Below are 14,013 nucleotides of genomic sequence, written 5' to 3'. Positions count from 1 at the left end.
CGTGTCTTTTTTTCAACTGTGTTACTTATAATTCAGTCATATCAGAGTCAAATGATATTGAGGGCTTAAACACACATACACAGTAAAAGGAAATAATATAGTACGTAGGACTATAAACAAAAATTCTTGAACCAATGTATTTTAATATTTCCATTTGTATTTGAGGCTGGTATAGGGTTTTTTTTTTTGCAAATATATATTGTCAGAACTTGTAACTTCATTGCTAACAGAAATAGCAGCAAATATTTGACTTACTACAGTAAATAAAGTTGGGAGCCACATGTAATAGAACAATGATAAGGGCATGAAGGCTGCAAAATAGAGAAGAGAACATGCAGTTTGAAAAACACCAATGTGACATGCCTGTTCTTGTTTCTGCACCACTGCAATTTAAGAGAAAGTCAATGTGTAACTTCTCTCCTCCTCTTGAACCAGTGCGCATGTTTATGTGAATCCTTGGTTACACAACAGAAAGGAGTAGTTTGTATGCATTCATGTGTAAAGGAGGACACCCCTTACATGCATAATTAGCTGACAATACATAAAAAAGATATAATACTGAGCAGGGTTCTCAGCTGGAAGAAAGACAACCTAGAGCCAGAGCGAAGGACGAAGCACGAATGCTGAAACTTTAGATTCTTTAAACTGCACTGGAATCTTAACTTTAATGTTGAATATGTCTTTTACACAGGAGACATGGAGTTTGCAGCAGATCCTCCTGGCATTTTTGGTCTGTGTTATTGCTGTTAAGTACATAAAGATGAGATGGGCAGCAAGGAGCCTTCCTCCTGGGCCCACTCCACTACCACTCATAGGGAACCTATGGGCCCTGCAGTTCAAATTGCATCCAAAGACACTTCGAAAAGTGAGTATCTCTTGGGCAAGTGTCCGTTCTCTCTATTACCAACAGCAACATTAGGATGCCATACATGCCCAGATTTGGCCAGGCACTTTGGCTTATTTGTTGGTGCATTGAGTACATTGTGCATTGGCGGAGAAGCAACCAAGGCTTCTTTTCATCTTCTGCAGATTGTTCGTGCACTAAAAATATGGACCAAGAGAATGTGGGTATATACATATGTGGCCAGTTGTCCAGTATCCATGGAAGGTCAACCAGTGTATTTAAGAAGGATAAAACATTTAACCTGATTTATAGATGATGAGTTGTAATTATTCCAAACAGAAAGGGAAACACATGTACCATTTATAGTTGTTTGTTTTTTATTTACCTTCTGTGTTACAGGGATTCTTTTTTTATCTGTTATTTATATAGAACCAACACACAGGCAGAGTGTTCATCATTAACATCAGCCTCAACAGAGATTACAAGCTAAGGTCCCTATCACATTCACACACAACGGTCAATTTAGTCAGAAGCCAATTAAACTGCTTGTATGATTTTGGAGTGTGGGAGGAAACCAGAGCACACCCAAGCAGACTTGGGAATAACATACAAACTCCTTGCAGATCCAGAGCGGGACGAAATTCAGGATCCCAGTGCTTCAAGGAAATGTTTTTAAATACCTGTGTGATAAACCTGTGAATGTTTTTTAATGTATTTTTTTTGTTTGTTTGGTCTGTTGGGGAGCAGGATGGAGGAGATCGATACAGTGTTGTTTTGTAGCCAAGGAAAAGGTGACACCCTTACTTAAGGCAACACTTTCAAAGGGGTATAAATAGCTGCCCCTATTTACTTTCAGAACCGAAAGTGCTCAGCCTGATAAACCTGCCTACCCTTTAAGTGACTGGTATTGTACCTGCACTGACCTCAGCCTGTCTATAAGAATGTAGGAATCTTATGAAGTCACAGGCAAGCAAGTTGCATAGCAAGCCAACAGGTTGTGTAACTTTGAGCACAGATTCACATTATTAAAAGAAATTCTGTTTATTCTGTCAAAAAATGGGGCTTGTGAATTAAAGGTACTGTATTATTATTAACATGTCAAAAGGCCTTTATATACATTTATTAACAGAAATATACCGTTTTCCATGCGGATTTCAAGTTTAGAAATGAATCTTTTGTTATTTCTAGATAGCTGTATCGTATGGGGATATCTACACATTATGGTTGGGTCACACCCCACTTGTAGTGTTGAGCGGGTGCAGATCTGTAAGGAATGGCCTCATCTCCCATTCTGAGGAGCTTTCAGGACGCCCTGTTGATGGCCTTATGCAGGCTCTCACAAATGAAAGAGGTAACCATTGGCATAAGTGCCCAAGAATGAACACTGATTTTATTTTCATATTAAAAAGACTGGAAATTGAATATATAGTATTGAGGAAATGTGGTGTGTTTTTGACATCAATAAATAAAAGGATGTTGGTGTAAAATAACTTGTGAATTTATTGCACAGGTTTTATTAAAATAAACAGATCTAAGTACCCACGGTGCTGGCTACCACATACTGTATGGGCAGATTTATCAAGGGTTGAATTGAAAATCTGAATTTCTATTTTTTTTAATACATTTCGATTGGTCGAATTTCAAGTTCATGGAAGTTGTTTTAAAAATTCAACCCTTGATAAATCTGCCCCTTAATGTCCTATAGGACATTTCTATATAGTGTCTGAATAAAGATATCTCCTGTTAATGGGAATTATAGGCTGTAGTTGAGGGTTAATTAGTTTTACCCCAAGGAAATTACAGCAGTTGAAGTGCAAAGGGTATCACTGCACTCTCCAAATGACCTACCAGAAAAACGACAAATATTTTCAAATACAAATGTCATGTTTTTATAAAATGGTGCTGGAATTTTAAAAGTGCAACTTAAGTGACTTAAATGCTGTTTAATATAGTATTTTGTGCTCATTTATTGTGCTCACGTCTTATTGCAAAATAGGAATTGGATCTACTAATGGCCACACCTGGAAACAGCAGAGGCGATTTGGACTGATGACTTTAAGGAACCTGGGACTTGGGAAACGTGGATTGGAATCCAGGATCCAAGAAGAGGCTCAGTGTCTGGTGGAGTCCTTAGCTGCCAAGAATGGTCAGCATTCACAGTGAAAAAGAAAATACAAATTCATTTAAAAAGAATCTTAAATAGGCTCAATTAGGAACTTTATTTTATTGTAATTAATTTATTTTATAAAGCAAAAGACCACAAAGGTTGGTAGACTTAGATTTCTGAAATATTTCAGATGTTGCAATATTAGCTGCTGTGTATACAATCAATTATGTACTCGTATAAAATCTTAAGATTGTAAGAAATGCGCCAGGACTAAACTAAACAGTAAACATCTAAGTTCAGCATTTTAGTGCAGTTTCTTGGGTACAGTCCCCAGTGGGAGAAAAATAGAGAAGAACCAATTCTTCTAACTTGTGTGGAATACACAAAAAAGCTGCCAAATGGAACAGAATGGGAGTGCAGGGTAAAAGACTGTGTAAGAGTCCATGAACCAAGACTTGTAGTTTATACGGATAATTAATATACTGTATATAGTAATAGAAATAACCACAGAGCTCTGTGACCCTTATAAAAGCAGGACTCTAAAGTAATTCCCAGTCTCTTTATAAATTATAGTATAATGTTCATTCTATCATATATACCATAGTAATGGAGGGCGCATAAAAAAATCCACCAACTGCCTGGTTACCAAGTATTTCAGCAAGCACATCCACAGTAATAACTCAGCACTTCCAGGACTTGCTTAAAAAACCCTTTTTATTTTGTAAAATCAATGTTTCAGTCCCATTATTGTGAACGAAATCTATACACTGCTTTATTGATAAAGATTCTGGCACCCAGGCTCTTGCTGGTATTTATTGCTATGGGACCTGATTTCCAGAATGCCCAGGATATGGGGTTTTCCATGTCATTTGGATCTCCATACCAGAGATTCTGGATAAGGGGTTCCCTGATAACAGATCATATAACTGTAGTTTATAAATGATGATGTATTGCCTGATAACATTTGCAAGGATATTAGAAATAACTGCAGAGTTCTGAGACCCTTATAAAAGCAGGAGGACAGTCACAGAATTCTGAAGTAATTTTCAATATATTTTATAAATTACAGTGTAATGGTCATTTCTCTCTATTTATATAAATATATATATATATTTATAGAAACTTGTGCATTGTAAAAATAACATACCCCCTGTTTTATTAGTTTCATGACTTTTGAAATGTTTAAGAGATATAAATATATATGGGAGATGGCCTTCCTGTAATTCTGAGCTATCTGGTTTTCCGGATAATAGATCCCATACCTGTATTTCAGATAGATAGAGAGACAGAAAGATGATAGCTAGAGCAATTAAGACTCCTTACTGAATTACATTTCTCTTCTGCTACTTAGGAGAACCAGTTAACCCTTCGGATCTCATTGTCCATGCTGTGGCAAATGTAATTTCTGCTGTGGTATTTGGGCACCGTTTCTCTATTGAAGATCCCACATTCCAGGAAATGGTTAGATGCAACGGCTGTATAGTTACAAACTTGGGCACAGCTTGGGGAAGGGTATGTAAAAATTACGCTAATGTTTATCATTTTCAGAAATTAGCCTAAGAGCAAAGCAGCAATATTGTCTCTTTTTAGATCTATGATGCTTTTCCTTGGCTCATGCGATATGTACCAGGTCCACATCAAAGCTCCTTTGCTGCTATGGCTTATCTGACAACATTTATAAAGAAGGAAATAAAGTTGCATGAATTGAACGGCCCAAACGAACAACCTCAAGATCTAATTGAATACTACCTGGCACAGATTGCAAAGGTAAGCACCTACATGAACATTTCTTTACATAATATATTTATGTAGAACAGCTAATATTATCCAGAATGATACAGAGAATTATTGGTACACAGTATTCTATTGGCTATATCTGCCTAATCCTAGGCATATATTGAAAGATCCATTGATTTTGCCAGGTCACTGAACAAGATTGGTCACTTATTTGGTCAACTACATTTTGGGAACAGGGAAGGGTTATAGCAGTGATCCCCCAACCAGTAGCTCGCGAGCAACATGTTGCTCACCAACCACATGGATGTTGCTCCTTGTGGCCTCAAAGCAGCATTTTTGAATTTCTGGCTAGATTTGGCTGCATAAAAACCAGATGTAGTGCCAAACAGAGCCTCTTGTAGTCTACTAGTCCATATAGAGGCTACAAAACAGCAGTTTTTTGGCATCCCCATGAACTTTTTCATGCTAATGTTGCTCTCTGAGTCTTTTTACATTTAAAGGAATAGTTCAGTGTGAAAATAAAAACTGGGTAAATAGATAGGCTGTGCAAAATAAAAAATGTTTCTAATATAGTTAGTTAGCCAAAAATGTAATGTATAAAGGCTGGAGTGAACAGATGTCTAATAAAACAGCCAGAATCCAACTTCCTGCTTTTCAGCTCTATAACTCTGAGTTAGTCAGCGACTTGAAGGGGGGCCACATGGTACATTTCTGTTCAGTGAGTTTTTAATTGATCCTCAGCATTCAGCTCAGATTCAAAAGCAACAGATATGACCCAAGTGGCCCCCCCTCAAGTCTCTGATTGGTTACTGCCTGGTAACCACGGTAACCAGTCAGTGTAAACCAAGAGAGCTTGAAAAGCAGGAAGTAGTGTCCTGACTGACCTGTTATACATAAAATCACTCCAGCCTTTATACATTACATTTTTGGCTAACTAACTATATTAGAAATATTTTTTATTTTGCACAGCCTATCTATTTACCCAGTTTTTATTTTTACACTGAACAATTCCTTTAAATGTGGCTCACGAGTAAAAAAGGTTGGGGACCCTTGGGTGATAGCATGGCTAATCAGAGTACATACATGGGCTTAGCCAGGTCTTTTTCCGTCTGGATTTTTTTGCCCTGTCCCATTGATATCTCCATAACTTCACATGCAGATATCAATTGAGAAAGGTAGCTTTGTCATGTACACAATCCTTTATTGAACCAATTCACACAAGAAAAGCTGGACCTATATCCTCTTTTGTATAAGAATCTTAGGTTCAGTGAGAAAGTTGCCACTAATCTGCACATTCTGGCCAATTAGACTGATCTATAGCAATTTTATGAGAAGGAAAGTGCCAATCAATCTACATAAAGATGATTATAGTCATAAATCAACAGAAAGAAGACCTGAAGACTGACTGAAGACCAATACAATGTCCTTATCCTTATTGCAACCAATTAGCTTGTAGTATTTACCCATCACCAGCAAGCATCTCATTAGCTGCTATAGGCTAATATGCAAACTCTTTGCCATTTATTACATATGGGGATATATCCATTAACGCTGCATTCAGCATCCATGCACATTTCTGTGGAATGAATACTACCAATTACACCATGCAATTCAGTGTGCAGGAATGACTTATGTATTACATGACAACTGCAAGTTCAAATGTTTGTAACGACTTGTCTAGGTCTAAGGAAGCTTATACAGCCAGAACATTTTAGGGCAATGCCACATGGAACAATGTTCATTCTTTTTATGGTTTGCAGACTAAACTTGAGCCTGACACCACATTTGATGAGGCCAACATGATTCAGATGGTGATTGATCTGTTTATAGCTGGCACCGAGACTACAGCCACAAGTCTTCAGTGGGCTTTGCTATACATGGTGGCGTTTCCTGAAATACAAAGTAAGTACAACAATAGACTCATGGCACAGAAAAAACAGCAACCATTTTACAGGGTTACACGTTTCCATTGAGTTTGGATTTTACATACAAATATCACAAATGGAGAAAGAAAAGATCAACAATTGGCAATTATTATTTTGAGTCAATATCTTTCTTTTGTTAAAAGTTTTTCTTGAAATGTTGTGCCTTGGAGATTTTTTTTCTAAAGGCAAGTGGATTGTCACTCTTACAGAGAAGGTGCAGGAAGAGTTGGATACAGTTCTTGATGGTTCTCAGCTGGCTTATTATGAAGACAAGAAAAGACTTCCGTTCACCAATGCAGTCATTCATGAGGTTCAGCGTTATGGGAACATTGCATCTGTGGGTATGCTCAGAAGTTGTATAAGGAAAGTTACCGTTAATGGCTATCAGTTAGAGAAGGTAAGGGATGTATCTAACGTAAAACAATGCTTTATTAGATCATTTTTGTATTTATTGTGCCAGAATGACATACAATTACATGCCATACAGTATGTGATAGAGTTAAGGCACAGATTAGTTATATGCAGCATTTTCAAGAACTGCCATTGGCTCTTCCAAGGAACAGGTCAATCAAAGAAAAGGTCTCTGGCCAGTCAACCCCGCTGCTACTAAACCTACAACCAGGAAATTAATACAAGATGATATTACTATATAACTGCACATATTTATGTAGTTTGATGGAAAAAGAAACCTGAATTCAAAATTCTAAATCTTTGGATAGTGGGGTGGCAATGTTTGAGACATTCATGGTCAATTAAAACCCTAAGTTCCCCTCCCTTCTATTTTTTATTCATTTAAGTTTGCCAATATATCAGTCTAAACTGTAGACTAAATTTTAGCAAGGAAACAGTGGTGCAACTATAGATGTGCTTCCTCTGTAGAGATCCCCCCTCCCCAGCTGCTTTCTTACTGGTTTAGTATCACAATAGCCTTGGATATTATGTCTGTCCAAAAAATCATCCAAGCCATTCTTATAGTCATTAACTGAATCAGCCATCACAACATCACCCGGCAGTGCATTCCACAACCTCACTGTCCTGACTGTGAAGAACCCTCTACGTTGCTTCAAATGAAAGTTCTTTTCTTCTAGTCTAAAGGGGTGGCCTCTGGTACGGTGATCCACTTTATGGGTAAAAAGGTCCCCTGCCATTTGTCTATAATGTCCTCTAATGTACTTGTAAAGTGTAATCATGTCCCCTCGCAAGCACCTTTTTTCCAGAGAAAACAACCCCAACCTTGACAGTCTACCCTCATAATTTAAGTCTTCCGTCCCTCTAACCAATTTAGTTGCACGTCTCTGCACTCTCTCCAGCTCATTTATATCCCTCTTAAGGACTGGAGTCCAAAACTGAACTGCATACTCCAGATGAGGCCTCACCAAGGACCTATAAAGAGGCATAATTATGTTTTCATCCCTTGAGTTAATGCCCTTTTTTATGCAAGACAGAACTTTATTTGCTTTAGTAGTCACAGAATGACACTGCACTGACACTGTGGTGAGTTCTGAGCCCCTCTGATTTCTGTGTGGCGGTACCCGGATCTGAGTAGTTATGCTACTGCACAAAAAGTAATATTTAAATGATCTCCATTCTTCTTTTTTAATACAATATCTCAGAATACAATGGTTTTGCCAAACTTGGACTCTGTACTGCATGACCAACATCAGTGGGAGACCCCTTACAAATTCAACCCTAACCACTTTTTGGACAAGAACGGAAACTTTTGTACAAGTGAGGCATTTCTGCCATTCTCTGCAGGTTAGTATTTTTTCCCTTGTCTCTGGTTGAAAAATAGCAAAAATAAAACAATATAAAGCTGCCTGTAGGAAATACCAAACCTAAACACAGGTATTATTATAAAAATACACCAATGTGGATGAAAGTGTCATTGAAAACCTGAGACCTTCAGAGAGCTGTTTTGTTTTATGAAAACAAATTGGTGATGAGATGAATGAATCCCCATCCTCTGGTAATTGATCAAAAAAACACTTCCTCTGCTTAAACTTACATTTATTGCTAGAGGTGCTTCTGGGAAGATTTGGCTTCCAGTGCTGGAGACCAATCCAGCGGTAACGCTCCCCCAATCCCATTGATTACTCCACCCTGAAGCTATCATAAACTGGTAAAATAACTTGTTATATAACATTATTGCATATGCAGTTGTGTTCTGAAAAATAGTGAAATATTATATTTTTACATGACAAATAATTTACTAGACGTTGTAGTAGAGAATTAGAAAAACAATAGACCCAACAGTGATGACATGCATACTGCTGACTCTGTGTAACTGAATTGTAAAAGAAAATGTAATTGTAAAAAAATGTAATTGTAAACAAATATGTCAATTGCGGCCATTATTAAAGGAAGGAAGGCAGCAAATGTTGTGCATGCTGGTTATAGTGCATTTTTCTGAAAATCTCAAAAATGGGTAATTCCAAAAATTGTTCAGAAGAACTACTTACTTCAATAAAAAAAAGTTGATTGGAGAGGTGAAAACACAAAAAGAAGTGCAGAAAATGATAGGCTGCTCAGCTAAAATGATCTCCAAAATGGCAAAGACTCAGCCAATGATCAGCTCCAGGAAGATCAAAGAAGGTGTAAAGTTACAATTAGAAGATGCCTATGTGAAGCCAAGCTATTGGCAAGAAGCCTCCGCAAAGTCGGCAAAAGAGTGCTGAAGGGGTTACCATTTGCCAAAGAACATATTGACTGGCCTAAAAGAAATGGAGCAACATTTTGTAGACTGATGAAAGCAAGATTGTTCTTTTTGGGTCTAGGGTCCCCAGATGACCACCAAGTACACTGTGAATGAATGTTTCTCATACTATGGCGTTGGGCCTATTTATCACATACCAGGGATCATAGATCATTTTCAATACATCAAAATACTTAAAGAGGTCATGTTGCCTTAAGCTGAAGAGGAAATGCCTTTGAAATGGGTGTTTCAACAAGACAGCGACCCCAAACATACCAGCAGATAAGCAACATCTTGGTTTTAGGCCAACAAGATTGACATTATGGAGTGGCCAGCCCAATCTTTGGACCTTAATCCAATACAAAACTTGTGGGGTGACATCAAAATTTTGTTTGTTTTTTTAGACAAAACCAAGAAATGCAGTATAATTGTGGAATATAACAGGTACCTGAAGTTAGTCGACTCCATGCAACACAGCAGTTCTCAGAAACAGTGGTTATACAACTAAATATTAGTTTAGTGATTCAAAGGAAAGCAAAATCTTGAAACGTATTTCAGTTTATACAGTGAACGTTTGAGTAAAATACAGACACTGCTATTTTTTTGGAACAGCCAAATAATCAATTTTCTTCACTTTCTGTAAAGGAATAACACAAATGTGATAACTTTTTCTTTGTTTTGATTTGGAATAGAATATGAAGTTTTCCCAACTCATGTGTATGGAAATAAAAGATATTATAAGGATTTTGAGCTTTATTCACTTTTTTTAAACACCCTGTATCATGGAGTATTTCTAGCAATACAATACAGTCCCCAGCTCCCAACGCTTTCCCGACCTTTTCTTGACAGTCAGGAACATTTTACTAAAATAGACACAATTATGAAACCTGATACCTAGGTCCATTCATGAGAATGTCCATCTTATTTCAGCTGTTAAACTGCTCGTTTCTGCCCAGAGCAAAGCCAATCCCTTTGCTCCCAAATATGTATCAAATGTGGAGAGTAAGGATTTGGACACTTATTTTCAAAAAATCCTTACATTTTAAAGTGTTGGTAAAGTTACACCACTTAATAAATCAACCCCTTAGCAGCAGGTACAGTATGTTATGGACCAATGGTTACCTCTTGGCAAAAAACAAAACTTTAGGCAGATGGCCCTCACTAGTACCTTAAATTTGACACATTTCAAAGAGCTCATCACAAAAATGATAACTGTAATAAGGCTTTCATTGTAATTGTGGTTAGAAAATTACACCTTCAAAAGAAAAAAAAAATTCAAAGTTATTGAATGACATTTCTTTCTCTTCTTCTACAGGGCACAGGGTATGTTTGGGAGAACAACTGGCCCGCTTTGAGCTGTTCATATTCTTCACCACTCTTCTCCACAGATTCAACATTGAGCTGCCAGAAGGAATAACAGAAGTCAACACAAAATATGTTTTTAAGATGACACTGCAGCCGCATCCCTATGAAATTTGTGCTGTCCCCCGTTAAATGCCATTATACAATCTACCTGTGTTATTCTTCTGTGAAAGATGTTCGGGTTATTCAAGATGTCGTCTTGAAAAATTAGCCTTAATTCGTATGGTTAAACCAGTCTACACATCTGTGATATGTCTAGGCAATCTTAGCATCCCTGCTTCATTTTCTAGTCCTGAAAGCAGCACAAAAATAGATCATTTAAGATACAGACGTATATATTATTCTGTTAATCCAGATTTAAGTGACTTGCATGAATATACATATGTTAAGAGAGTGATGGACTGTATTCACAAATGAACTACCCATGTTTTATATCTTATTATATGTACTTTTTTTGAACATAACAATTTAGGGATCTAAAGGATTCTGGGGTTTTCGGTTCAAGATCCCTCTTTGGAATCCAGCATTTAAGGAACCCCTTATATCTTGTCACTCTGCTGTAAATGTTCATTAACCATCAGTATCAGACTATCATTCACCCCATATCTTATCCATTAAAACTAGGCAACCCCCTCCAACACTTTAGGTTTCCCTGGTGGGGTAGCCTCATGGTTTAGGAACCTCTAAGTTATGTCAACAACTGGTTTCTGATAAGTAGCCACTGTAATTAAATATTCTTATGAAGGTAGGTAGCATCTGATCCAGAATGCCTGATGGGATTGCTAACGTACAAGAGAAGGGACAACTATGTGAATATAAATATATCCTTCATTTTTTCTTAAACTGAGTATCTTGCAATGCAATATAATGGTGTAGTAGGATTCTTATCTCAATGATATAAGATTCTAAAAGCTATTGGCTTTTAGGTTCAAGCTCCCTCTTTGCAGTCCAGCATATAAGGAACCCCTTAAATCCTCACATTCTGCTGTAAATATTCCATGATCACGAGCAGACTAGCCTCCCTCCAGAGCTGATCCATTTAATGTGGCCTCGCCCTCTCTACACCTTTAGGTCCCCTGGTGGTGCAACCTCAAGGTTAATACATAGTAATGTCAACAACTGGTTACTTAGTAGCAGGCATTGTAATAAAATAATATGAAGGTAGGTGAAATCTGAACTCTGATGCCAGGGCATGGGATTGCTATCATACAAGAGAAGGGACAACTAACTGAATGTAAAATTTTCTTAAACTGAATATCTAGCAAAACAGTTTAATTGTCAAAAAAGTTTTATATATTGTAGCCTCTGGATGCATGTATCCTTTAATAAAGTATTTTTAAACAACAGAAATGTCATATGCCTTCAAGTAACATAGGATTTGATGTACCCACAGTAAGTTAAATTGCAGCAAACGTTGTTTAATTGGAAGAAATAATAGGTAAATGTGCTGTTTTTAACTAGCAACACACATGCAGTTCAAAATTTGGTTAGAAATAAGATTTTTTTTTTCCACTTCAGATTTGCAGAATCTTTATTAGACTAAGCAACTATACACTATCTCCTTTTGCTCACAAATATACTTTATATGGTCCAAAGTTATGTGGATAACCTAATTATTGTAATTTAAGCTACACCAACCATTGCCAATAGAGATGCAACTCCATCTTTCTTGAGAATTCTGTGCTTCTTACTTAATGGTGACAGTTTGGTGGGAGGCCCTTTGCTATTTCAGCACCTTGAAGCCTCACTTTAAAAAGTAAAGATCTGTCAGTCTGTCTCTCTGCAGCTGTGTGTCACAGTTAGGGATGGGCGAATTTTTTCGCCTCGTTTCGTCGAAAAAATGACGCCCATAGACTTGTATGGCTGCGTGCGTCAAAAAAAAAAGACGCGCGTCGAAATAATTTTGTTGCGCGGCAATTTTTTTGCGCCCATAGACTTTAATGGGTGTCTGCGACATTTCGCCGGCGGCGAATTTTTGGCGAAGCGAAACGGGTCAAATTCGCCCATCCCTGGTCACAGTCACTTATTTTGAAAATTCATATACGTTGTCTAGGCAATGGGAGCACACCCCAATGTACAGGCTCTCAGTGAAATAAGAAAATCCTACTGAACTGCTAATTCAATTCCTGATTTGGTTTGTTATTCAGCAGGTGTTGCAACAAATATAGGAACTGCACCGATTTGAATTTTATAAGCACTTTGCTTCTTAAAATGACCAGTTTGTACATGCATTTATGTCCATTACCTTAACATAAATATAAATATACAAACACACAAATACACCAAGCTCTTTGTGCAGACCAACAAATGCTTCTATGTTGTAAGGCACTACAGCTCAAGTAGGGGTGAAGGGATTGCCTGGGTGCTCAAAAAACACAATGTGTAATACAAAGTTTGGTGCACAGGGCAGAAACTATGGGGGTCTGGAAGCATTTGTGGGTTGGTGTAGATATTGTGAAAAGTTTACATTTTTGTTTACATTTTTGCAGTATTTAGACAGACCCAAGTAAAACAAATCCTCAGGATAAAGGTCTGAAGAAGGATGGAAATGTTGGACATACACAAGATAGGGTTTAAAAAAGGATTTTCACCTAATAAAGTCCTGGTCCACTTCAAGGAGTGTGTTCAGAATAAAAGTAGTGTGTTTAAAAAAGTGAATAAAGTTCAAAATAGCTTTTATTTCCATAAACACATGCATTGGGAACACTGCATATTCTATTCCAAATTAAAATGTATCAAATTTGTGTTATTCCCTTACAGAAAGTGAAGAAAGGGGAATATTAGGCTGTTCTAAAAAATAGCAGTGTCTGCAATCTTTACAAACTCAACCACTGTATAAACTGAATAATGTTTCAAGATTTTGCTTTCCTTTGAATCACTGAACTAATATTTAGTTGTTTAAACACTGTTTCTGAGAACTGCTGCACATCTGTGTTACTTCTGGCACCTTTTACATTCCACAATTCTTCAGTATTTCTTGCCTCAGAAACCACATTTATGATGTCACAACACAAGTTTTCTATTGGATTGAGGTCCTGGGATTGGGCTGGCCACTGCATAACATCAATCTTGTTGGTATAGAACCAAGATGTTGCTCATTTACTGGTGTGTTTGGGGTCGTTATCTTGTTGTAACACCCATTTCAAAGGCCTTCCTCTTCAGCATAAGGCAACATGACCTCTTCAAGTATTTTGATGTATTGAAACTGATTCATGATCCCTGATATGTGATAAATAGGCCCAACATTATAGTATGCGAAACATCCCCATATCATGATGCTTGTGCCGCCATGTTTCACTGTCTTCACACTGTACTGTGACTTCAATTCAGTGTTTGGGGTCGTCTG

General features: G+C 37.4%; 1 protein-coding gene across 6 annotated transcripts; it reads left to right on the top strand.

The window, feature by feature from the left end:
• Positions 1-481: 481 nt before the first annotated feature.
• XB5815362.S (provisional ortholog of cytochrome P450, family 2, subfamily j, polypeptide 6 S homeolog) lies at positions 482-12,013 on the top strand. 6 transcript variants are annotated; one of them, XM_041575417.1, is made up of 10 exons: positions 482-865; positions 2,033-2,195; positions 2,841-2,990; positions 4,303-4,463; positions 4,542-4,718; positions 6,449-6,590; positions 6,784-7,010; positions 8,227-8,368; positions 9,710-9,820; positions 10,621-10,813. In XM_041575417.1, exons 1-9 carry the CDS (start codon positions 668-670, stop codon positions 9,811-9,813), a joined length of 1,464 nt encoding a protein of 487 aa, XP_041431351.1. In that variant the 5' UTR covers positions 482-667; the 3' UTR covers positions 9,814-9,820; positions 10,621-10,813.
• The last annotated feature ends 2,000 nt before the right edge of the window (positions 12,014-14,013 follow it).

The sequence above is a fragment of the Xenopus laevis genome, chromosome 1S (genome assembly GCF_017654675.1).
Source record: "Xenopus laevis strain J_2021 chromosome 1S, Xenopus_laevis_v10.1, whole genome shotgun sequence".
NCBI classification, from domain to species: Eukaryota; Metazoa; Chordata; class Amphibia; order Anura; family Pipidae; genus Xenopus; species Xenopus laevis.
Note: the sequence above shows the minus strand (reverse complement) of the source record. Positions and strands in the feature narration are given on the sequence as shown.